The 23,430-nt window shown below is 37.2% G+C and overlaps 2 protein-coding genes across 2 annotated transcripts; one reads left to right on the top strand and one right to left on the bottom strand.

The window, feature by feature from the left end:
• Positions 1-6: 6 nt before the first annotated feature.
• Positions 7-4,622, top strand: LOC121302806 (lysophosphatidic acid receptor 6-like). The gene has a single exon (XM_041233041.1). It carries the CDS (start codon positions 1,847-1,849, stop codon positions 2,783-2,785), a length of 939 nt encoding a protein of 312 aa, XP_041088975.1. The 5' UTR covers positions 7-1,846; the 3' UTR covers positions 2,786-4,622.
• Positions 4,623-5,836: 1,214 nt separating this feature from the next.
• On the bottom strand, positions 5,837-23,235 carry LOC121302804 (retinoblastoma-associated protein-like). The gene is made up of 13 exons (XM_041233038.1): positions 23,201-23,235; positions 20,127-20,194; positions 17,682-17,792; positions 16,665-16,816; positions 14,270-14,347; positions 13,143-13,252; positions 11,865-11,942; positions 9,460-9,547; positions 7,900-8,016; positions 7,223-7,279; positions 7,072-7,115; positions 6,912-6,988; positions 5,837-6,245 (listed from the first exon to the last, which is right to left on the bottom strand). Exons 1-13 carry the CDS (start codon positions 23,218-23,220, stop codon positions 5,938-5,940), a joined length of 1,308 nt encoding a protein of 435 aa, XP_041088972.1. The 5' UTR covers positions 23,221-23,235; the 3' UTR covers positions 5,837-5,937.
• Between the last annotated feature and the right edge of the window lie 195 nt (positions 23,236-23,430).

Here is a 23,430-nt window from a genome sequence, read left to right as displayed (position 1 = left end):
TTGCCCTGACATCCTTACACCACCGGGCAATAGTCTCCATGTTATGTGATTGGTTCACATCACTGTCAGCCCCGCCCATTTTCAAAGAGGACACCAATTCTGTGATTTAAAAGAAAATTTATTACAAAACATACTACAAAACACTAAAATGGCGATTAAAACGTCCCTGTCACTGTATTCTGACTTGAGAATGTAAACAAATACGACATCTGGGGATATAAACTGGATAATACAGCAGTCAGCAGGCCACACGGAGAGCTGGATGCCAAAAAAATACTTATTTAACTACTGGATTCAGTATGAACTTTAACATTTTTTGTTATTTATTTATGTCATTTATTTACGTATGCTGCATCAGCTACATTTAAACAAAATATATAAAGTCGTATTTACTATCCAACTTTGCCTTACTTATTTTCCTGACTGATTCATACATTAAATATGTTCTGCAGACTCATAGTGGGAAATGAAATGTCCCTTGGGAAGACTATTGTTACCGCCTGCAGCTTCAAGCATTATAGCCCCCTGTCGGTAACAATATAGTCTTAATTTTCCACTATAGCTAGCAAGTCTTACTTCAGAAAACAAAATCGTTGCTTTGCAGGTTCAAATGTATGTTTATCTGAAATGCATACACAAGCAGACACACATTCTGCAATAGGAAATACTACAGCTATGCAGAGATAACCTAAAATGGATCTGCCAACCAGAATTACCACAAAGCTTTCAAAAGTGTCAGATGAACAGGTAACCTGTATGGGGTTTCTAGAAAAGGATAGCTATGACAAGTACATACAAGTTGTTCCAGGCAACAGATGAAGCAATTTCAATTGCAAGCAGTGTCCTCTAATGTGCAGCTCATGTCAAAGAATGCATACTACACTATAAAGTGCTTCAGCAACCGGAAGCCTTTTCCAGACTTAGGAGTCATGTACAGTAATCAATCGCTTCAGCATTTATCATGCAGTACAAGTATTGTTTGGCACACCTTACGTTGTGCAATTCCACCTGGCTGCATCACAGCTTAATTAGAATGACTCAACCTGGGGTATTTCCACAGCTGCTCAAACAAGAATACCATTTTATTGTTGCGTGATTTCTTTTGAAGATAGCCTTTATTAGCATCATTTACACTGCTTGATGTGAGCTTAAATATGGACAATTACGCTCACATTTTGGATTTGTGAAAGAAACTTAATCACAACTGGGTCTTGCTTAGAGGCCATTTGACACTGCTTCATTATCCAATTTTATCATACAGAATTCTCTTTCAGATGTTAATTTATATGTACTGAAAGTCTACATTTTATTGTACCATGTTCACCACGTCTTTTATTGGAGTAGACACTTTTTTGTTATTTTATTTTTTTCTTCATTTATGCCTGGGTCTTTAAAAGTTCATGAGTTAATCAATTTAGTACTCAGTCTAATTCATTTCAATCATTGTTTTAGAAAAACAACCTGCAGGCTTGCATGAAGGAATTGCACTTGCACCCCCTTGAACTAAATCTTTCATACAGATGTCCACCTTGTTGTGGCAAACGTCTTGCTGGAAACATAAAAACTGGAATGACTTTTGTTTTTGCACTCATACTAAGGTATCTCAAATCAGAATACATTTTCTGATAGCACTAGATCTCGTCACATTGCAAATATTTGAAGCAAATATAATCGTATTGCTCTATTCCTGGACAGCCCAGCAACTGTGTTTCCATTGGCTTACCAAGAGCAGCCCCACCCCCACCCCCTCCTCCATCTTCCTATTTGCTTACACTCACACTCCAGTCTACCAGATCTAGGAGATGCTACACACCTGTTAGTGACAAAGTATCATCAATAAGGACCCATGGATTCAGGGAACAACACTTTGGCAAATACCCATTTAAACTGCACCACTGACACCAGCTACCGCTTTGTCTTTCACCAGGTCATGTACAGCTTCATTTTCGTCTTTGGCTTGGTGGGCAACGGATTGGCCTTGCGACAGTTCTGCGGCTCTCTCAAGACAGCCAACAGCACAGCGATTTACATGGCTAACCTCTCCGTGGCAGACCTCATCTTCGTGGCCTCCTTGCCCCTGCGGATCTACTACTACCACCACTCTGCAAATCGCTGGACCCCGGGCCGTACCTTCTGCCTTCTGACCTTCACCCTCAAGTACATCAGCATGTACGGGGGCATCTTCTTCCTGGCGTGCATTGGAATGGACCGCTTCTTTGCTGTGGTCTGCCCGTTGGCAAAGCGATTGAGGAAGGTACGGACAGCCAGGGCAATCAGCGTAGGTGCCTGGTGTCTTATCCTGGTCCTCAGCATTTCCCTACCATTCCTGCGTTTGATGGTTGCCACACGCCAGCAGCCCTGCCTGCCTGACCCTTCCTCCAGAAGGAACCGTCTGTTCATCCTGGTCATTCTCTTGCTAGTGGAAGCTGCCTTCCTCTTCCCCCTGTTCCTGCTCCTCTTCAGCTACTGCAGCATCATCAGGACCCTGCGCCAGCCCACCCGCCTTGCTCCGAGCAAGCCCTGGGAAGGGCGCACCATGAGAATGATCTACTCCGTCATCATGGTCTTCCTTTTCTGTTTCGCCCCCTATCACCTCAACCTCTTCTGGTTCACCCTCACCAAAGTAGAGCTTGTCCAAAACTGCACCTTGACCAAGATCAATCAGGCACTGCACCCTGTGGCACTTACTCTGGCCAGCATGAATTGCTGCCTCAACCCTCTCATCTATTATTCCTCCAGCAAGATGTTTCACAAAGAGTCATCCACCAGCAGTGGAAGCCAGTGAAGAGACTAGTGTTTATGTTAAAAGGTGGTTGTTAAAAATGGTCAGTGCACTTACGTTAGCACAGAGATCGACAGCACATATTTTACAAGTGAGTATTCATTCACTGTCCTTTCTACAACTTTATTCTCTCCTACGTCTCAAACTGTTCCGCATTAAAGGACACTGTGAGGAACTCTGTTCAAACCAGCAGCATGGCATTGGCCATTGAAGCCAAACCGGAATTGCAATTATATAGATAATATGAGTTATAAAATACTGGGGGAAATGTCTGTACTATTGTCTTGGCATTTTGTGGCCTTCAAAATGTTATCATTGATACAAATTGTATTGAAACAGCCAAGCATTTGCTTTTAGCATGCAGTACAAAAACAAAATCATTAAATGAACAACCAGTTTATTTTGGCTATGAATTCACCCTTTGAAGCTAGTATCTCATTCAAAAGTGAATTTGGTAGTTTGAAAATGTTTCAACAAAAAGATATACATTTATGTTTTACATCCCAAGTGCAAAGTGCAAGCAAGAGTACTTGGCTGTTTCTTGGAAGTGTTATTGTTGAAAACAGAAATCAGTTCATGTTCTAAGCAAATGACTGCCAGGAAATGAAGAAACAAGAACCAGCAAGTCCCAGCTTCACTCAGATGAAGAGTATTTTCCACATATCATTAGATATCAAGCGTTCAGGCAAAAAAAGCAGCAATTTCAGTAGAACGATTAATAAAATTAAATAGTATTAAAATTAGACCAATGATTCAACCACAAGTCAGTCTTTTGCTGTAAATGCATTTCGTTGTTCTTTTTTTTTTATTTGAGAAAGGATTTCAGTATTAAGATGAACTCCAATACTTTATAATTATCTGAGGTAAGGATTTCAATAAAGCTATTTGTTTGTTGCAACCGACTGTCCTTGTAAAATGGAAAGCGTGCACTATACATGTTTTCCCAGACAACAGTGATAATGAAGGATGGTAAAACCATAGAAGGTTAATTAGGTTCTCAAAATATTACACTTTTAAAAAGAGATTTTTCCCAAAGTGGATTCCCCAAGAGATTATATCCACAGAGGACTCCAGTGGCTTTTTGTGTCGTATTTTGTTTCTCGTACAAAAAGAAAATTAAAAAACAAAAAAAGGAATCCAGGACCAGTGTTGATTAAGAACACAGAAAATGTGAACCCAATGTTTTCCCCACTTTACATAGAATCAACTGAACTTTTTTTTTTTTTTGGAGAAAAGAAAAATAAACACACCAAATCACTGCCAAAGGAAAATCCATTGTTGTCCTTTCTAATACTGCATTGTGAGCATACAAATCTATTTCAACCTTCCTCCCCAACCTTTCAGGTTAGTTTCACAGTTTACAAGGCAACCCAGTATTTGCAACAATGTTGCTACGGTAATTAGTTAGTGTGTTTTTCTGAACAAGCATATGTCCATCCATCTGTATTTATATGGCACATCTGTACAGAGCAACTTGTGATAATCTGGGATACATGGAGGCATCTGTATGTACATCAGACTTTTATACAGTTGCATAACATGTATGGAGGTCAAGGCGAGATACTTTCATTATAAGGATACCTCTTCATTGATACATCACTGGTGGGGTTGTATGTCACCAATATACTTTTTTCTTTTTTTTATTGCTGTCACTTTATGTTGACTCATTCCAATGTTTGTTCTGAAAGCTGTTCCTACCTTACAGTACTTTGCATTTACATCTGACAGTGCGTCGTCTAGTAAAAGTCCTTGTGTAATGAATGACTGGTCCCTGCATCACTATCGTGTTGGTCTTTTCTCCTCCACTGTTCTTGTATACAGCCGAGACCAGACTTGGCTGTTCATCAAGAGGGAAGCTTATGTTTCCATACATATGCATCCACCCCTACTGTTCATATCTCAGTAATTTCTGATTGAGCCTTCATATTTTCAGTGTCATGTAATCTCCTTAATCTAAAGATACACTTCACTTCTTGTGACTAAATACCACGACCTCTGCCAACACCAATGATACAGATCCTTTTCATATGTTAATTTACTTCATGTTTACAAACTAGTCGGTCAGAAATGCCATTCCCATGTCTTATCCTTCTGCAGGTGAATCAATATTGAGTTTCAATTATCAGTTATACAGTGGATTATAGGTGAATAATTATTAATCCATACTGTACCACTTTCAAATAACCATTGTGAAATTTAGACCCTTGAACAATGTAATACAAATTGTATCTACTAGTTCAGGTGCACACTTGTTTTTTTTCACACAATTCTTAGAACAGTTAACTCGGCACATTTGGCACCTCCAACACCATTCAAAACCGCTTACCACTTCCTTTCAAAACCCAGTCACATGTGTATGCAGCACCCAACATAGACGGCTAAACCTTTACATTGTATGCAGTTAAGCGCAAGAGAAATCTTCATTTTGTGATCAAAAACAAAAGTATCTCAACAAACACCATTCACTCACTGTGTCACCTAGGATTTATAGAAAATTAAAGGCTTTAACACCCTTCTGTTTCAGCACTATATCGATTACATCTATTTGCACTCTACACTGCACTCAAACAGAACACCTGTATTAAAAAAGGAATTTGACTCGTGTCAGGACAATATTGTATTCCAAGCAAAACAGTTCATGTGAATCAAATCAAAAACAGATATTTTCCTGTCAAGCGATGCAATAGAATAACCCCACACAGAGGCTTTCTTACTCAAATATGCTTCGTAATTGGTGGCAATATTTTGGTTTTGTTTTATTTCTTGTAGCCCGACAGCAGTTAAATGGCAGTTTTCCACCATATGGGATAGCAGAAATGGCAGCAAACACACACAAAAAAGAAGAGTGTTTAACTGCTGGAGATAAGCATTGCCTTATAAATGAGGTTGTGTCCATTTGTTTGGAACCTCTTGGGATTGTTTGAGTATACAACATAGCAGCAAAATACAAGCATTTAGTCTGGAAAGCCCCAGCCCCACTGGAGGATTTAAAAATCAGTCCACCTCCTCTCACACATCCAAACCATGGGAATGGAACAACAAGATATCCTGGAGGAGTCTTGGAAACCTCTTTAAATGAGTCCCTGCTACAGTTCACCTTAAAAACCCATTTAAAAAGTGTCTGCACAGGTGTTAATTTTTTTTTTACTAAAATCTCAATAGCAGCTACCACTGTAGGATAAAAGACTTCTGGTCTGCTCCTCTCGTTTTCCTCTTTCCACAAAAGCCCTGTAATTAGAGGAAAGCCTGAAGGCCCAGCTTACCGATCTCCAGGCAATGGACTCCATGATGCGGTGTTCACATCTCTCCAGGTGCTTGATCATATCCCGCTTCAGGCTAGGCTCCACCTTGATGAAGCTCTCAATCACCTTGTAGAAATCAAAGGCCCTCAGCTCAAACACATCCAGTATCCATGGGAACGAGAGGTCTGTCTCAGACATGCTACAGCTCTTGAAAGGGCTCCCTGACAATGTCAAAAAAAGTGAATTTGTAATTTTTTTTTTATTTATTATATATATTATTATATATATATATTTTATATATATATATATAATATATATATATATATAACCTACCAACTTACTCTGTCAACTGAAGTTTTGGAAGGTAAATCTATTAATAAATACAATATTCTGTATTTGGAGAGTCAAATTGGAAAGGGAGAGCACAAGAGACTGAAAAAGGAAGATTAACAGAAAACAAAAAAAAACTGCAACAGCCTAGTACTAAAGGGAGGAGACTCTGTGAATGCAGTGGCTAACTACATCGAGAATAGCAACTTCCCAGATAATAATATTTAGGACAGGACTAAATGGCTGCGAAAAACACGGTTGGATTTTTTTCAGGTGGAAAATAAGAAAATGGAAGTTTTTATTGTAACCAAGTTTTTGTACAGCAGTTCAAAGTAACAAGTTAAAATGTAAGGCTGTAGTTATTGCATACCCCATAAGACACACACACACCAACTCATCCAGAACACGACACACTTGACAGTAATCCTTAGTAGAAGGAGCACTATTAGTCTTAAAAAACAACTAGAAAATGAATCATTCTGACTACAGTTAGTCAATGCCAAGGAAGAGCATCTTGAATTCTGGAGTGCAAAAGGAAATTGAAGAAAACTACTTACAGCCATATGTAGCCGTGACAACTTCCAAAGCACAGGCTAACAATGAGGTGTGGAAGGCATTGTTATTCAATAGTTTGCTGGAATTAAAAAAAACTCATCAGGAAAAAGGTGTGCTTTATTTTAATACAAATCAATCAATACACAATATACAAAACCTGACCTTGAGACTTGCCTAAAATTTTGTACGGACAGTCGCTCTTCCTCCTAAGAAAGACAGAATGAGAGAAAGATTAAAACATGTATACCCCATGAAGAAAAAGATAAACCCAGAAAGGTAAAATGATATTTGGGATATATTCTGATTGACTTACTGATTTCACCATTGACTCCATGACTCTGTAGTATAATCGGATACCAAGTGTGAACCTCTAGAGAATGAGACAAATAAAAGGATTTTAAACTAAACTATTTTCCTTATTAGTTTTACCTCAACCTTCAGCATTCCCTCAAGTTGTGGATAACTAATGCTTATTGCATTTTTTTCTAAGCCTCACAAAAGGTGTTGAAAGAAGAAATTGATGTAACCGTTTTTTGACAGACAGCAAAAGGTTGCTATAAAGAATCTTGCCAGACTGCTTGAGTTAAATTATAGAAGATAAAACCTAAAGTAGTTTTATACTGCCACTGCCATATGCTGGCTCCACCTTTGATATGTATTTTTTCACCGACGTAATGGTTAATGGTATGAACGTTAACGAAAGGTTAGGCTCTTTATAAGGCAATGCCTCAGCTAGAGATCTGGTGGGCACCACTATTTAATTAGGTGGTAATGGGGCACGTTACAGCGGTCACTGGTCAATTCAGTCAGTGACTGACGCTTATAGGAAGGATAAATTGGGCTTCTTTCCAGAATAAGGCATTATTTGCTCCTGGAACAAGAAAAAAGGCAAATGCAATGGGAGTTTTACTACCAGCTCCTAAAAAAAGCTGAAAACAATAGAAATCTTGTAAAGGAGCACTGCAGTATACTTGTTAAGTCATTCACTACCTGAGATCCAATTTCAGCACAGCCTTGTCCGACAGCTAGTGCAAACCTGTCACTGAAAGCCTTTCCCAGACACTCCACCCGCTTGGCGATGTCTACTGAAGGATTCACTGTGCAGTTCTGAAAACAGCAATGAAAATACATTACCATCTTGCCACTTCATTAGTTACAAGTAAAAAGTCTGAAGATTCAAACAGTAGTATTCATATTCGTATTTGTACTCAAATGTCAACATTGACAAAAGTAGACTGTTTTCAGGTTAACACTGCATGCCAGGGACAAAAAGCTAAACAAAGAACAGACATAAATATTTACCTCTTTCAGCACGAAGTAGCTTTGCAAAAAGACGACACCACTGTAACTAATTAAATGATCATTAGCCTTTGGAATTCCTTACCACCTCTGGTCAGACAAGCAGTCTGTCCCAATTCTTTAATCTCATTTAAAAACATCTGTTTGAAAAGGCATTTTGCATTGCCTTAAGGGTGTAAATTGATTTTAAATAGCTGACTAACAAATACAAATGTTTTGTATTAATCGTAAAACTATTCGTTTTTAATCATATTGCTCTGCTACAATGTTTTCACCCCTCTGAGGCAACCTGGCCTTGAAAGGCACTATATAAAGGTGCAATGTGGTTGCATTGCTTTTCATTACTTTGCGGGTTAGCTGTCAATATATTAGGGGTCCAATTAAAGCCAGTTCAGCTCGCTTGTCCCATACCTTTCCACCACTCCCACCCCCCCATCCAGTCCTCTCTTCAGAGAATATAGATCAAACAAAGCATCCTGGAATAAATTACACATATCATTTTCACTGTGTGGTCCCTTATCTTTATTGACACAGGAAACATTATCATTTGACTATTTTAGTTTTTTCCACCCATTGAATAATGTCCTACAAGATACATCTTGCAGGTATTACCTAAGAAATTGCAATGTTTGACTTGCAGAAACCATTGTTTTTTAGGTTGCTAAGCAACCAGGAGTTGCCTAATGAGTCACTTTTTTTTTTTTTGCTTAATGATTCTGCATCTGCTTTAAATGAAACCAATTAACACTGTCTACCTGATTCAACTTTACAAATGGTTTGCCTTTACCTGAAGCAACAGATGTACTGTCACCTATTAACAAAAGCACATTACTAAATAAGTAATTGGTTTATTTACACCAAGCCTGTACTGTATCTAAAGGGGTAAGGGGATTAAAGAGACCATGGGAGATGCAATTCTTTAAAAACTGCAAATCAACCCCCTAGTTATTTGACAGATTTATATAATCAACTGCTAGCATTCTGGATTTTTTTTAAATCTTTTTTTTTTTTTTTTATCTGTGGGGTATCCACCTAGATTGCATCAAACACTTCTTTTTTTGGAGATTAAGATCTGTGTAAGCACATGGCGATTTCCCAGTGTGTTAAAACACTCAGGTTTCTGATAAAAAGCACATTCATAATTATTAACGATTAAGTAAAGTAAAACTAGAATGGGATTACAATGCAATGGACAGGAATTGGCTTGCGATTCACATAACTAACCGTTTACATTAACTACAACCAACTTACACTGAAATACCTCTTCAAGTTCTCGGAAGGTTTGTCGCTGGCAGAGTTCAGGATAACCTTCAACTGCTGAATGGAGTTCATGGCGGCTCTGTAAGGAGAGACAGACTAAAGCATTAGTTCAAGGCAAAGCTGGCTTTGCAAAGTGTACACATGAACACAGAGTCAGTGAGCCACAGTTTTCATATGACTTACTATCTAGGTTACAGAAGGGTACTAATTATTCCGGTTTGTTACTCTGGGGTCAAATTGTATTTAAACATCAAACAAGGCATGTAGGTAGACAGTGGTCACACCTTAACTTACAGGGGATAGTCTAGCATTTGGATACTTCAGAATTATGAATGACTGAATAGATTTCCCTTTGGTCAGATTAATAGCAAAACAAACCAGTATTTTGCATGTCGCGTAGCTTAAAATAACTGAACTACACTGAAATGTTCTTCCGTTTAATAAAATGTTTGTGTGAAATGAAGAATATGCTGTGAAAACACGTGGTATATTGGGATTTCAAGCTTCAAATGAAGCTGAACATATTAAGCTGTTTTTTTAAGTGCAAATTGTTTTCTGTTGCATTTGATCTCTCCGATCCTTTTCTGAAGAGTTTAATTACAAGCCCTTGTTCCAGTGGCAGCTGTTAAAACATGGAGATGAATGATTCATTGTGGAAACATCAATACTAACTGAGCATTACAAACACACAGATACACAAATCATAAAACAGTCATAAAAGTACTGTGCAGGGCCTGTTGCTAACACTGTAAAACCCTACACGTCGCAAATTTCAATTTCATACTTACCTCAGGCTTAATAAACCCAATTTGAGCACGAAGAAGTCGTGAAAGGACTGCCCCCAGTAAACATAAAAAATTAATTTGAGACACCAAGGTTACATTTTCACCTTCCAACCTAGCACTTGCCTGAATACGTGAATTACCATAAACCTTAATTATTTTTAATGTTGAGAATATATATTAAAAAAAAAAAAAACACCATGGAGCATAATTTAGATCTTTTATTTATCATCATGAATCATGTAAAATGAAAAATGTCAATTTCGAAATGCCACATCTTATTCAAATTTGTGCGTTTTTCGCTAAGTACGTGGAAAACTGCAAAAGCTGTATGCAATTCAATATGTTAAACGTAACATTATTCTGCAGGTTTCATTTGACTTTATGAAGCAAAATTCTACAGGGAGATGCAAAACTTTTGGCCATAGCTGTACACAAATACTGAGGGTAAATAGTACCAAAGGAGTTAGTACTGTGTATTTGTGTTTTTTTTTTTTTTTTTTTTTTTTTTATTTTGTGGATGTACATCAAAGCTGATTGGCAGCAAATGCCTGAGTGAAAAGATGGAGGAGCTGTGGACAACAATACCTGGTGTTTATATAGGACTTAATACCAACATATGTTTCTTTTCTGTGAGACTCTGTATAGTCTCCGGATACTGTTCCAACGTTACTTGAGCCTTATCTAACATGCACTGCTAACTGCTGGCTGTGGCTTCAACGTTTCATGTTATCATCAAGTAGCATCAGTCCAAGAAACTGTGCGAGTTCCTTAGTGGTTTTCTTGTTTTTACTTTATTATTTAGTGGCGCTACTTTATTACACTATCAGCATGTATTTATTTTTAATCTGGAGGTGGCAGTCATAGTCAAATGTCATGCTAGGACCTAAAAAAACTGCAAAGATGTAGGCATTTACTAACACTGTACTGTCCAAACCACATCAAATGGAATGTTATTGCTCTTAAGCTTTTGTGATGGACCAAGTGTCACAGTAACTGACTAAGAACCATCTTATCTTCAGCAACACACTCATAAAGACTTAGTAAAATCAGTTTGTTAATGTCATTTTATTTACCATACCAATGGCAACAATACCTATACCATCTGTATACTGCTGCCCCACTATAGAGCTGCAGGTAGTGGAACTAGCATTCACATGGTCAATAGGGGCCCAAGAAAGTATCGCTGTGGTACACCATAACATAAAGGTAACTGAACTGAAACGAAGAACCAGCTTTATTATCTTAACCACATCAGGCTGCTCAAGCAATGCTCTCGAAATCTATTTTGGTTACGGAACAGAAGTAAAAATCATATTAACTGTGAAACAAATATTTTTACAACAGGTAGAATTGAAAAGGACTGGTTTCACAGACCCATTTTCTATATTTGACAACAACAGTTTTTGAGCTTTTTGACAAAAGCAGAATAATTTCCATCTCAAAATGTGCTTCTCTTTAAAACACCACAGCACTTTCTGTGTGTACAACACAAGAATATGTTTGTTGGAAAAATGACAACCACCTCAAGTTATTTAAGTCTGGTCTCACCAAGAGGTTATTTGTACTTTACACATGGCAAACCATCAGGTGTGCTCAGTATTCACAGCCTACCTGACTGGTGTTTGGGGAGGAATCCCAACAATCTCCTCTTCAAAATGATTCTTCCTGGGAGTTCTCTCCAGCTCCGACCTGCAGAAAAAAAAAATAAAAAAAATTAAACTCTGCTACTTTACAGGATTTTTGTTGTTGTTTGTTTTGTGTTTTTTTTATCCAACTGCACACACCCCCGTTACAGGGATACAGCTGAGGTGTTTGTAGAAGATTAATCAATATTGTGCTGAACATAAATGTATAGACACTGACATTACTGCCTAACCAAGAAACATTACAATTGGATAAGAGGTGCACTGGACTTATACAACGCTCAAGATTGCCTTGATCACATATTCCGTTTGTTATGCAGCTATAGTACAGCTCCAGCCCAAACCATGCAGTTACATGTCCTTGTAGTCATGCAGGTATACTATAGACCTAGATGAAACCTGCCTGCATCACAACTGCATTATTATTAGATGCAACTTGGTTCACATCAAACACATCTCGATTCTGTTACTAAAAGTTCCATATCCGAAACTTCAGTCCTTTTCAAAACCAGGAGATAGAAGGAACCATACACTTCATATCTAAAGCTCTGTATAAATTAAATAAATATGCAGCATCTTTTGGTAGCCTCAGTAATATACTGCAATTGACTCGCCTTTAGCGTGTGTTTATTAATGTTGAGGCGTTTAAAAATCTGACGTGCGACATAGGGACGGGAAGGCACTCTAGCCTTTTTACCGAGTGAGAGAGATAATGAATACAGTATGCTCTTTTAAAGTTTGTTTTCAGAATTACATTTACTATAGGTGAAGCCTAACAACCCTGCCCCAGCTCTACAGGTTTAATGAAGCAGTCCTTAAGATTTTTTTATTAGATGTAGCAAGACCCCACACAGTGTCTTCGGCGTAGCATGTAAGTGCCATTGTAGGAAAAATAGACAACACCCAAGTCAAACTGAAAACAATGTCTTAAAAACAAACAGCAGCAAAACAAAATGGGATGTATGCTAAATCCTTTAAAAATGTAAACAGAAAAAATGAGGGACGTGTCGTACAATTTTATAATATTTAACCCTTTAACGTTGCAGACAGGTGTTCAGATATATGAAAAGGTAACCCCACTTGAAACTGAAGTAAACTAATCCAATTCACCAATATGTATATTATGCCCATTTTTTTCAATATGCAAGACACTGAAGCTATTCAATCAGTTATTTTCTGTAAAGTTACTTTGTGTTAAGAATTAGAGAGCTACACAACCAATATCTTAATATCCCAATATACTTACACATCAATCTCAGCAGGCTGAAGTGTTTCATCATTGTCCAGGAACAACCTGGCATCAATATCCTTGTTCTTGCGGTAAAGTTCTTCATACTGTTTAGAAAACACCTCCACCTTAAAACAAACAGGTGCAATTATATTTTTGCCATTTAAAAAAGTGTGTGTTTTGTGTTACCCTACCTCACTTCTTTATGCTTGAAATCATACTGAATGGATCCGAGTTATGTTGCTCTATAAATTCAGAGAATATATCATTTTTCAGAATTACACAATCTGGTTGCCATGTTATTTGTAGGTTTGTCCACTCTACAACGACACCATCATGCAGAGATGAAAAGGTTACAGACTAATAGAAACAAAAATGCAAGTTTAAAATCCAAGAATTACATTTCTTATAATTGGGCTGGACCGTTTAAGCTATAATATATATATATATATTTGATGTATTCTGACATACAATAGGACACCTGCTTCAGTACTACAATTCATGCATTCATCAACCTCACAATAAATTTATAAAAAAATATGTACAGCAATAAGAGTACTTCCAGTGTACTATTGTCATTAAAAAGCATTTGGCACATACATAGTTAACGTACACTAGCAGATTTGCTTTGTGTTATAAAAAGACTGTTAAGCAAAAATTAAAATGGCATAGGTTGTGTTTTGAAGCCAGGCATAATTTGACAGCTACAGTGGACACAGCCTACCCAAGCTTGCAATTAAGGCTTTTGTACTGCCAACTGGCTTTATTAATATTATTCATGGTTAATGAGCTGAAAATATGTTGATTCACAACTTGCTTTGGAAACAATAGATACACTTCTGCATCCTGGTAACTTAGGACATGTGGTCTGATTGCAGATAGGAGTAAAACAAAATGTAAATGAAGAAACAGAGGTGGAGCCTTGATTAACACTCCTTTTAAAAAGTGCATTAGAAAAAAGTACCTAAACGTGCAGTGCCTGTATAAAACCTGTGTACTGTGTATAAAAACTGTGTACTTCAGAGGGTGAGGTATTCAAATATTAAGCTTTTAGCACAATATTTAAATGTATATTGGTTTTGCAGTACACTGTTGATAACACGCCATACTGTGTAAAAGCTGGCTTTGAAAAACTGTTTATTTACCTCTGGAATCCCTTGTGCACCTGATAAACCAGCAGAATCCAGAAAAGGCATGAAGCTAGTTAAATAAACATTTTTGACCTGAAGAGAAAGAAAACACACAATCACAGTAGAAAATGGACTGAAATAATCTCATAAGCTGTCAGAACAGATACTGTGCATTAATGTGTACTGATCTAGGCTTTTTATCAGCAAATCACACAAAAAAATCACAAGGCTTGCACATAGTTGTGCCTTAGTTTCAGGTTGGTTGTATCATTTGGTATATGCTGCAAACTCAAAAATGTGACAACCACAGCTTTTCTGTAATATGGGAGTTAACAATTCCTGTTTACTTGTTACTACTTTCATGTAAAATGTAAGTCAAGGCTAAAAAATTATGAATTTTCACATTTTCATTAAGGCCCAGGGATAGCTTGCAGCAATGTTCTTGAAACGGGTTTTAGAATGATGGTCTTACAGCAGAAAATACACTGGATGCCACTGTACAACCTCCCTTTTCCTGTTACAAACTGCCCATCCAATAACGATTCACAATTTAACAAACTTTTCCAAAAGCGCATTGCATATCGTGGAGAACAGTTAAACTCTTGTAGTTGTATTATTATTGTACAATTAATTTTACAACACATAAAAGTGGGGGGTCTGAGGCCTGTTAGAAATGTATTCCTGTGCATTTCATTAAAATGTCCTTCTAAAGTAATGCAGCATTCTGCTTAAACTCAATCTCTGATGTAGGCCAGCACCATAGTTTAGCAATGGTCATGTCTATTTTATCATAAAGCAGTTATTATCGCTTAATTACATGCAGACTTCATTACATTCCCAAAATGACTTATTTTAAAATGTTCCTTTTTTTGGTGTGTGTGTGTTGAAAACAGTTTATAAAGATTTTGCTTAAAAGTGGTTATTTGGAAAATTGAAGTGTGGTAACAAGTCTGTTATTGACCTTTTTAACTGCTTTTGGGGTTTATTTCTTGAAGGATTTATATTGTTTAATAGTGTGTTCATTTAGGTTGGGGAACTTTGACTTTGCGCCAGGTCACTCATTAAACTTTATAGAAAACCACATGAAGCACAATATCTAAAATAAAAATAAATAAAGTGACCCAACCCATGCCATTCTTTGTTTGAAAGAAACAGAAATGCAGGCACAACTTATTGCTGTGTTTAAAAATAACTAAATAAATGGCCACACCCAATTAAAGAGCTACAGATAATGCTCATGCTGTACATGTAGCTGCTAGTTTAATAACCAGTCATGAGTGAGCTGGCACAGGCCACTAAACCAGGTACAGGCCGTGGCAAGTAATGGTCGTTGGAAAGTGGGCGAGCTTTGTTATAGTTTGTCACCCCATATACTGTAAGCTTCTGAATCCTATCTTATGAACCCAATGCAAGACTTGACATTACATTTAGTGTGCCACCTGTATGCGGTCTAAATGCCTTTGGATTTCTGAATTAGTAACATATGGATAACATCTGGCACACCACAGTTATTTTGGATTGACTTGCTTATCAAAAGATTTTGAAGCGGTGATGATTGGTTACCTTGTCTATGCAAGCTATTTAGTGAGCCAAGGGTGTAAATGGACAACCCCAGTGATTAGTCATATAAAAACAATAAAAGACACAAGTCTGACTCATTTGCAATGGCCCTCTGAACAACAATGGCTTCTTCTGGAAATTCATTGCTTTCCCACCCCAGCTTTGCTTTTCCACACTTATCTATTTTGAGAACAAAGAAAGGAAAGGGCACTGTGACTGTACAGCCCCACAATTAGAACGGTATCCCTTGCAGGCAGGCCTCCCTGACGTAACAGAGGAATATAGGTTTTGAATGATTAACTAGCTGTCTGCATCCCACCAAAACCAGACACTAAAATGTGAAAGTCAGACTCTAACATAGGTGAAATGTGTTACCAAACTTAACAGGAGGGCTCTCCTTCATTTCTTTATTTGTGAAGATACAGTAAATAAGATCTTGTTTTCACCCAGTGTGGTGTCCTGGAGGCTGCATGTCTGCTATGTGACAAGGACATTCTTCAGCACAATTTATTGAATGCATCATAATTTAGATTGAGGCTGTCTGTCACTTTTGAATATATCTACAGAATGTGGTCTATGGAGGAGCCATGTCTTTTTGTCCTTATGTCACACTTTAAATAAATCTAAAGAAAATCGTCAATTCAAATTATGTTAAAACTTGATCTGACCAATGCGGCAAAACAGGTTTTACCTACAGCCTAGAGGTGGAGCTTTATTTCAGCTGAAAACAATTCCCCGGACACAACAAGCTTGCAGCCAGCATGATCGTAAAGAAACATAAAACAAAGGTCTTTTTAAAAGTGGACAAAAAAAACCAAAAAGATGGTCACAACAGGCTGTAAAGACCCACCTCATCTACGTTACATTCGTTCTCCTTGCACAGGGTCTCCATCACCCGCAGGTCTGTATCTGCTGGCTTTGGTGCAAAGCGTGCATTCCTGCCCTGGCTGCGCCGAGTCGTTCTTGTCTGGGTGGGCTGCTTCAGCCCATTCACAGCAGCTTCTGTTTGAAACCAAATAAATCAAGTCAAGAGTGCTATAAAAAGTGGATCTGTTTTGTTAGACACTTATTGATGACATATCTGGGCAAGTCTGGGCAGCCATTTATGAGGAATGCAACTCGGGGTGGGGGGGGGATTTGCAGTGTTTGATGTAAATAAGTTCCATTACTTCCTATAGGAAAGATAGTTTTGGTTCTTGCATCTACGCAGATGCAAATTGAACTGAAATGACTGGAACCCTGTAGAATGTGGAGCTTTACATGAAAAAGTACCCAGGGGGAAATCATAACAGTATCAGTGGCCAGACAAGGATGACATATTCTGGAAAATGAGAACATGCTGTGCAGTCTTCAATGCCCTTACTTCACCTTCCACAGAAACTACAAGGGGAGATTGTGATGCCAGTGACATTGATTGGTATGACACGTGTTCTCCCTCACTGTTTCTGTGTAATTCTCATGTCTTCTTATCACCTAAATATTCTTCAGACAGGGTATGTAATTAGATTTTTGTGTTTTTAGCAAAAATTATTAATGTAAATTTCAATAACGTAAAAGTGTAATTGAGTTTCTTTTCCAATATGTGTTTTTGAAGTCTTCATTTCCTAATTATTTTTTTTTTTGAATAAAATGTTTAACTAAAAAAAAGATTTGAAAATACAGCCAGTGTCTTTCCAAGTTCAATACCAGTCGCTTCATTATAGGGTCTTCCACTCAAACAGTCACCTAAGATATACAACAGTTGAACGGTCGGACACTTCAGGAGTAAGCTTAAAAACTAGGAAAATGTGCAGCAGGGGTTAAAGTTTGTTCCAAAAATACAAGGTTTTTTCTTTTCCCTTTTGTGAATACAGTGCTTCAGACTTACTGAACGGTCCCTTCAGCAAAGCAGGGGGCGACAGCTTGATAAAATACTCAAGGACGCAGAGCAGCAGTTGAAAGGAGATCACTAGGTCATCTTCCATCTGCAGCACTTTTCCTGAAACCAAAAGAAAAAACAAGGCGTTCGTCAAAACAATGGCGATTAACTCTCAACTGTCCACAGGGGAAGGATAGGCACTTACACAAAGGGAGCTTAAGGGTGTGTGCAAGGCTTGTGCATCCATAATTAGACTTCAAAACACACACAAGCAGCAGCAAAATAGCACAGCAGGCAGGCAAGCAGGCAGGAAATCCCTTTTGTGAAATGTCAAGACATGAGGCTCTTAATACAGGGTAAAGATCCTTCTAAAAATTGCACAGTCATGAACATTTACCATCTCCATTTACCACCATTTACAGGGCTCAAAATTAACGGCAGCCACGTGCCCTTCAAAGTGTTTGGCTCCAAACAATAAAATGATGACGTGATTTGGTTAAGACGCAGCTGTAACTAAATTGAATATGTTTCAATTACTGTTCTCCCCTTATTTTAGTTTCCTTATTGTTAACATTACGAAACCAAAACGGTAGGAAATACTATTCTACATTGTATTAGTGTTTATTATGATTATTTGCCTCTTGTATGATAAAGAATCGTTTTTGTTTTTTCATTTAATCCATAAATGCAACACAGCGACTCAGCACTATGTATGTAGGGGATACATTTACTTACATTGAGACTTTTCTCTGTTAGCATGCTAACTGTCACCCGATTTTGACTTACAGTTTTTCCTTTTTTTATTCTGAATTTTAAAATGTTATTTGCTTTGTTGAATGCGTTTGGCATGTTCTTAGAAACTACTAACTGGATATAAAAATACAGTAGCAATAATAATAATAAAAGAGGACTGGATCTTGCTGTGTGTATTTCAAGTAAAGAAATGGTCCATTAGAGAAAAAAAAAAAAACTAACTCAGAGAACCTAATTAAGAAAATTAAATGTTTGCAACCCAATTTAATGCTTTTAATAAATTATTGATGGTTTTTTGAAAGAGAATGCTTCAAAAAAAACACAGGAAACTGTAAAAACACCACCAAACAGTTCTGTGCATCTTTTTTTACTACCTCTACGCCTTCATCTTCCCAATGAGGTTTCTTTAGATTCTATACATGTAAACTCTTTTCGCCGACTTGTGTTACAGTCAAACAGTGCAACAGCAGAGCAGCAGCTCTAAGGTCTTATCTCATCTATGTGCACAGTCCTTCAATTCAAAACTAAAAACACTGAATTGAATACTTTGATGTCAATGGCAACAAATACAACTATAGCAACACCTAAAGGATTTATTGATTTTCTTAAAGCAATGGACTGGTTCAGTTCAAGTTATCAAAAGGCACATACAGCACTGGAAGCCTGGTTATTAACAAGCATCTCAAAAAAATCCATAAATACAAGATTATAGCAGTATTGTGAAAAAACGAAATATTCTGTGCGTAGGCATATATAAAAATGTTTGATTGGTCCTTGATTACCCCCAAATTGATACCAGGAGGTCCACGGTTCTAATCCTCGCTCAGCCACTGACTTACTACGTGTGACCCTGCTCCTTCCTTTGCATGAGACTTAAAACTGATGTCCTATTGTAGTAACTCTGCAGCAGCAGAAATTCATAGTTCACCCCCTAGTCTTTAAGTTGCTTTGGATAAAATCATCCGCTAAATGACAAATAATAATAATAATAATTCTGATACTCTCAACTGGTGATAAATAGCCTAAACAAATGTTATCACAATTGAAGCATGCAACTGTACAGAACCAAAACTCTATAAGAGGTTTAAGATTGTTTAATACTGAAATGGACTGCACTTGAAACACATTACAATTAGCGAGCTACCGATGCTTTTACAGCATGCGCCTCATTCAGAAAGATGTCCCATTGGAATTATTATTATTATTATTATTATTATTATTATTATAATAATAATAATAATAATAAAAAAAAACTCTCTCAGAAACCTTGGCGGAAGGGTTCTCCAGTGGCTCATCAAGTAAAGAGAGGACTGTGCAAGTGCAAGATCAGCCAAACGATCAGAAATTTGGCGATCTTGGTTAGGGACCCACAATTGGCCTTTGTTTGGTTCACCACATTATGCACCAACAACCCCTACTGGTCAGACTCTTTACACTTCCCAGTCTGGGCTGTTACTCAAAAGCTTCAGGGTAAACTTAACATCTATTGCGCTGTTCAGTGATTTCCTTGACAGCAGCAACAGAAGTGACCTACTGATCTTCAGTGCTCCTGGTCAGTAAGAGGGGTTGCGGCAGTGTGTCGAAATATCAATTGGGGAAGAACAACAACATTCAAAAATACCACCTTGGTGGCCAAGTTACTACCTTACCTGATGCCTCATTATTCCACCTTGCTGGAAAACGTCAGTTACACTCACTAACCTTTTGCCAGCAGAAAAAGGATCCAGCACCTTCTAATGATTGATTTTGAATCTGTGTTCAAATTTTCTCTGGAAAAGAAAAACAATGCAATCAATGTAGGTTTTTATCTCCTTTTAACACTATGAAAGCTTGTGTACATCTTGCAACACCTATGTTACTACAATGAAATTATATATATATATATATATATATATATATATATATATATATATATATATATAAAAGGTATAAACCACGACCGCTTTTAACATGGCTACCATTTGTGGGAAGAAAAATAATTTAAATAATTTAAATTAAGACAAAACCCAGAAACTGTTACTGTGTATACATCCGCAGTGTAATATAGTCCCAAATTTAATTTAATTCATTGGTTGTTTATTAAAAATAAATTGCACATGTTAGATTATTGTGAATTTCTGCATCAAAAGTGCCATCTCACTAGAAACTGGAGGACTGGATACAAGTTGTGACGATGCCCAGAGTTTCAGATGATACTAAGAAAGTCGGACAGCAGCTGCAATGGAGACTGAAGCTGGATCTTGAGGCGAGTTTGTGAACTCGTTATATGCGGGGCACACTATTCTAGTACATTTTCATCCTTTTTGATCTCAAAATATGTTTTTGTTAGTTGTCGGCACCCTCGCGTCCAAGTCGTACCAGATTACGTGGATGATCGAACCAGACTTTAAGCACCAATCCGACCGCGGTGTCGGGACAGTATCTCAGTTTCCCGCAGATGCTTAAAATCCAGGCCGGTAATTCGGGGGGGTCGTGTCTGACCTTGTCGTTACTTGATTTTATAAGAGATTTCCAGACCGACGGGAATACATTGTTACTGGTTTTAAACTCGCTGTCAGCAGTCTACTGTTAAAATATGTATTTAGTCCAGCTCAGCGTTATAAACCTGGAGAAATGAATACTGGTCCTCAGTTGAACTTCCTGCACTGGCATAAAATCCCCTATGTTGTTGAGATTTTTTGGACTTATTTCCATAAAATGAATGTCCATATTTTTTTCTTTAAGTACATTAACCAGCCCATGCTGTAGTTTTTTTTTTTATTTATTTATTTTTTTTTCAATCTTTGTTTTCTTCTATTTCATTTAGCTGTTCCTCATCTACTGTGGTGTCTGTTCTTGTTGGTGCACTTATTTTATTTATTTCAGATGGACTGCTGTCTTCACTCAAAGTTGGTGTTGTACCAGTTATGTGAATTTTCATCCCCAAATATATTAAAGGAAGTGAAATGCCACTCAATTTTGGCTGTGGTTTTCTAACTAATAACAAATAAAATGGCAGGCTGTCATGGAATTTAGAATGTAGTGGTGCGTAGCGATTTATTTAGTGTGAAGCAGCTCATTAGTATGCAAGCAATGGTATACGCTATATATACGCATGGTCACATGATGCTGTTTAACCAATCAGAGGTGGTTATTTTTCCAAGTCGTGTTTTTTATATCTATATCTATTTTTTTTTTTTTATTATTAATTGTTTTAAAAAGGTGGTAACTGCAACATAAATGATCAGCTAAATTCCAAATAACAGTTCAGCCAGGCTACTGTTACAAACCACCTGTGTCAAGTGTTCTTTAGCCACAAATAAATCACTTTACTATGGAAAAAACACCACATGACCACTTCTTCAGGACATTTGTTGCAAGTTTTAATTTACTCTATACTTTGGTATCCGTGATTTCCATTACATGAGAGTAGATGTTGAACTTCATGCCGATTTGAACTCAGCTCTCGCTAAGATGAGCACCAACTAAGACGTAGCTTTGCAGTAAACTAATGTGATCCATCTACATCTCCACCCATTTGCGCTGTTTTCCATCTGACGATGCAGATATCCTTCTGTCTGGTGTTGATTGCTGAAGTGTAATGCTGGCTCCAGGGATCAGCTCATTTTGCCTCCCCAGCACATCAGCACACACAAATGCTGTGATGCTGGCTCCGGGGATCAACCCAGTGTGGTCTCCTCAGTGCATCAGCATGACAACCGTCTGGATTGAGCCAAGAGGGTACATATCTGGGGTCTTCAAGTTGGATACTCAGACTCAAATGCATATGTTTTTAAATACATGCCGTTGTCACAGGAAGTTGGTAGACCACGAAAAAAAAGTAGGCAACGCATTTACTGCGCATGCACGGATTTCTGAAATTAAAAGGGAGGGTTCACGGCGCTAGCTGTCATTTGCTATCTGTGAATCGCTGAACACCCTGTATATCACTGTTTTTATTTTAAACTGGTTACCATAGTTGTGGAATATAGCAAACTGTTTTAAACTTAAATGTAGTCCAAATCTTTATTGAAAGCTACATTTTACAGGAAAAAACACTACTTATGTACTACAGATATAAATCACATTGTTTTTGTGGTACAAATATGAAGCCAGAAGTCAATAGAAAGAGAGAGAACCTCACTCCGTTGCGCTCCAAAAATGTTTATCTTTAATTCATAAAAACCACGTTTCAACATAAAAGTGCCATCGTCAGAGCGTAGGGTTACAGAGTTGAACACTATTACGGTTATAAAGAGCAGGTGAATTATTTTGTATATGTGACTAATCATGAATTAATTGTGCGATTCATTTATCTTAATGTGTAATCATTTTATAAAAATTGAACAGGAATTTGTATGACATTTATTTTTTTATATAATATAAAAAACCAACACTTGCTTACAGTATGATTAGAACAACATCTAAGCAAAAAGTAAGGGTTTGAGTGCTAAAAACAAATGTAATTAAATATTCAAATGCAGCCATTTGTTCTAGAATAAACAATAAAACCATATTATTTGAACAGTGTGAGCAATCTAAAAATAAATTAAACATGAATTTACTTTACACCTAGATAGATAAGATGACAAACGTTACAAAAAAGCTTTTGTTTTTGTTTTTGAAAAAATAAAGGATGGCATTTCGGTCCTGTAATCTTCACTGTATCAATGAACACTCTCTTTAAATTCAGAAATTCGCACATGTGCTATAGAGACGATACCTGCTTTTTTCATGGTCTACAAATTTCCTGTGACACCACCACATCAAGTAGATAACTCACTGAAATAACTTACTGTACATCTGGAGCCTCCATGTAGATTTTTGTACAAGTCCTAAAAGAAAAAATAAAGTTTTGTGTAAGTACATTAATTTTATTTGCTTTGTATACAACAGTCCATCATTAATACTCTCTCTCATTCATAAGTAATTATATATATATATATTAGATATATATATATATATATATATATATATCTATATATATATATTATATACACAACACACCACATACACACACACTGTG

The sequence above is a fragment of the Polyodon spathula genome, chromosome 30, assembly GCF_017654505.1.
Source record: "Polyodon spathula isolate WHYD16114869_AA chromosome 30, ASM1765450v1, whole genome shotgun sequence".
NCBI classification, from domain to species: domain Eukaryota; kingdom Metazoa; phylum Chordata; class Actinopteri; order Acipenseriformes; family Polyodontidae; genus Polyodon; species Polyodon spathula.
This window is presented reverse-complemented; position numbering and strand designations above follow the sequence as displayed.

What these genes read in the sequence shown, in the direction of transcription:
- LOC121302806 (XM_041233041.1), top strand. Translation starts at nt 1,847, where the DNA reads ATGGATTCAGGGAACAACACTTTGGCAAATACCCATTTAAACTGCACC.
- LOC121302804 (XM_041233038.1), bottom strand. Translation starts at nt 23,220, where the DNA reads ATGGAGGCTCCAGATGTACA. An exon ending in GTGCACAAGGGATTCCAGAG is followed by an intron (nt 13,253 to 14,269) that starts GTAAATAAACAG and finishes GTTTGTTTTAAG; the next exon opens with GTGGAGGTGTTTTCTAAACA. An exon ending in TGGAGTCAATGGTGAAATCA is followed by an intron (nt 7,116 to 7,222) that starts GTAAGTCAATCA and finishes TGTCTTTCTTAG; the next exon opens with GAGGAAGAGCGACTGTCCGT.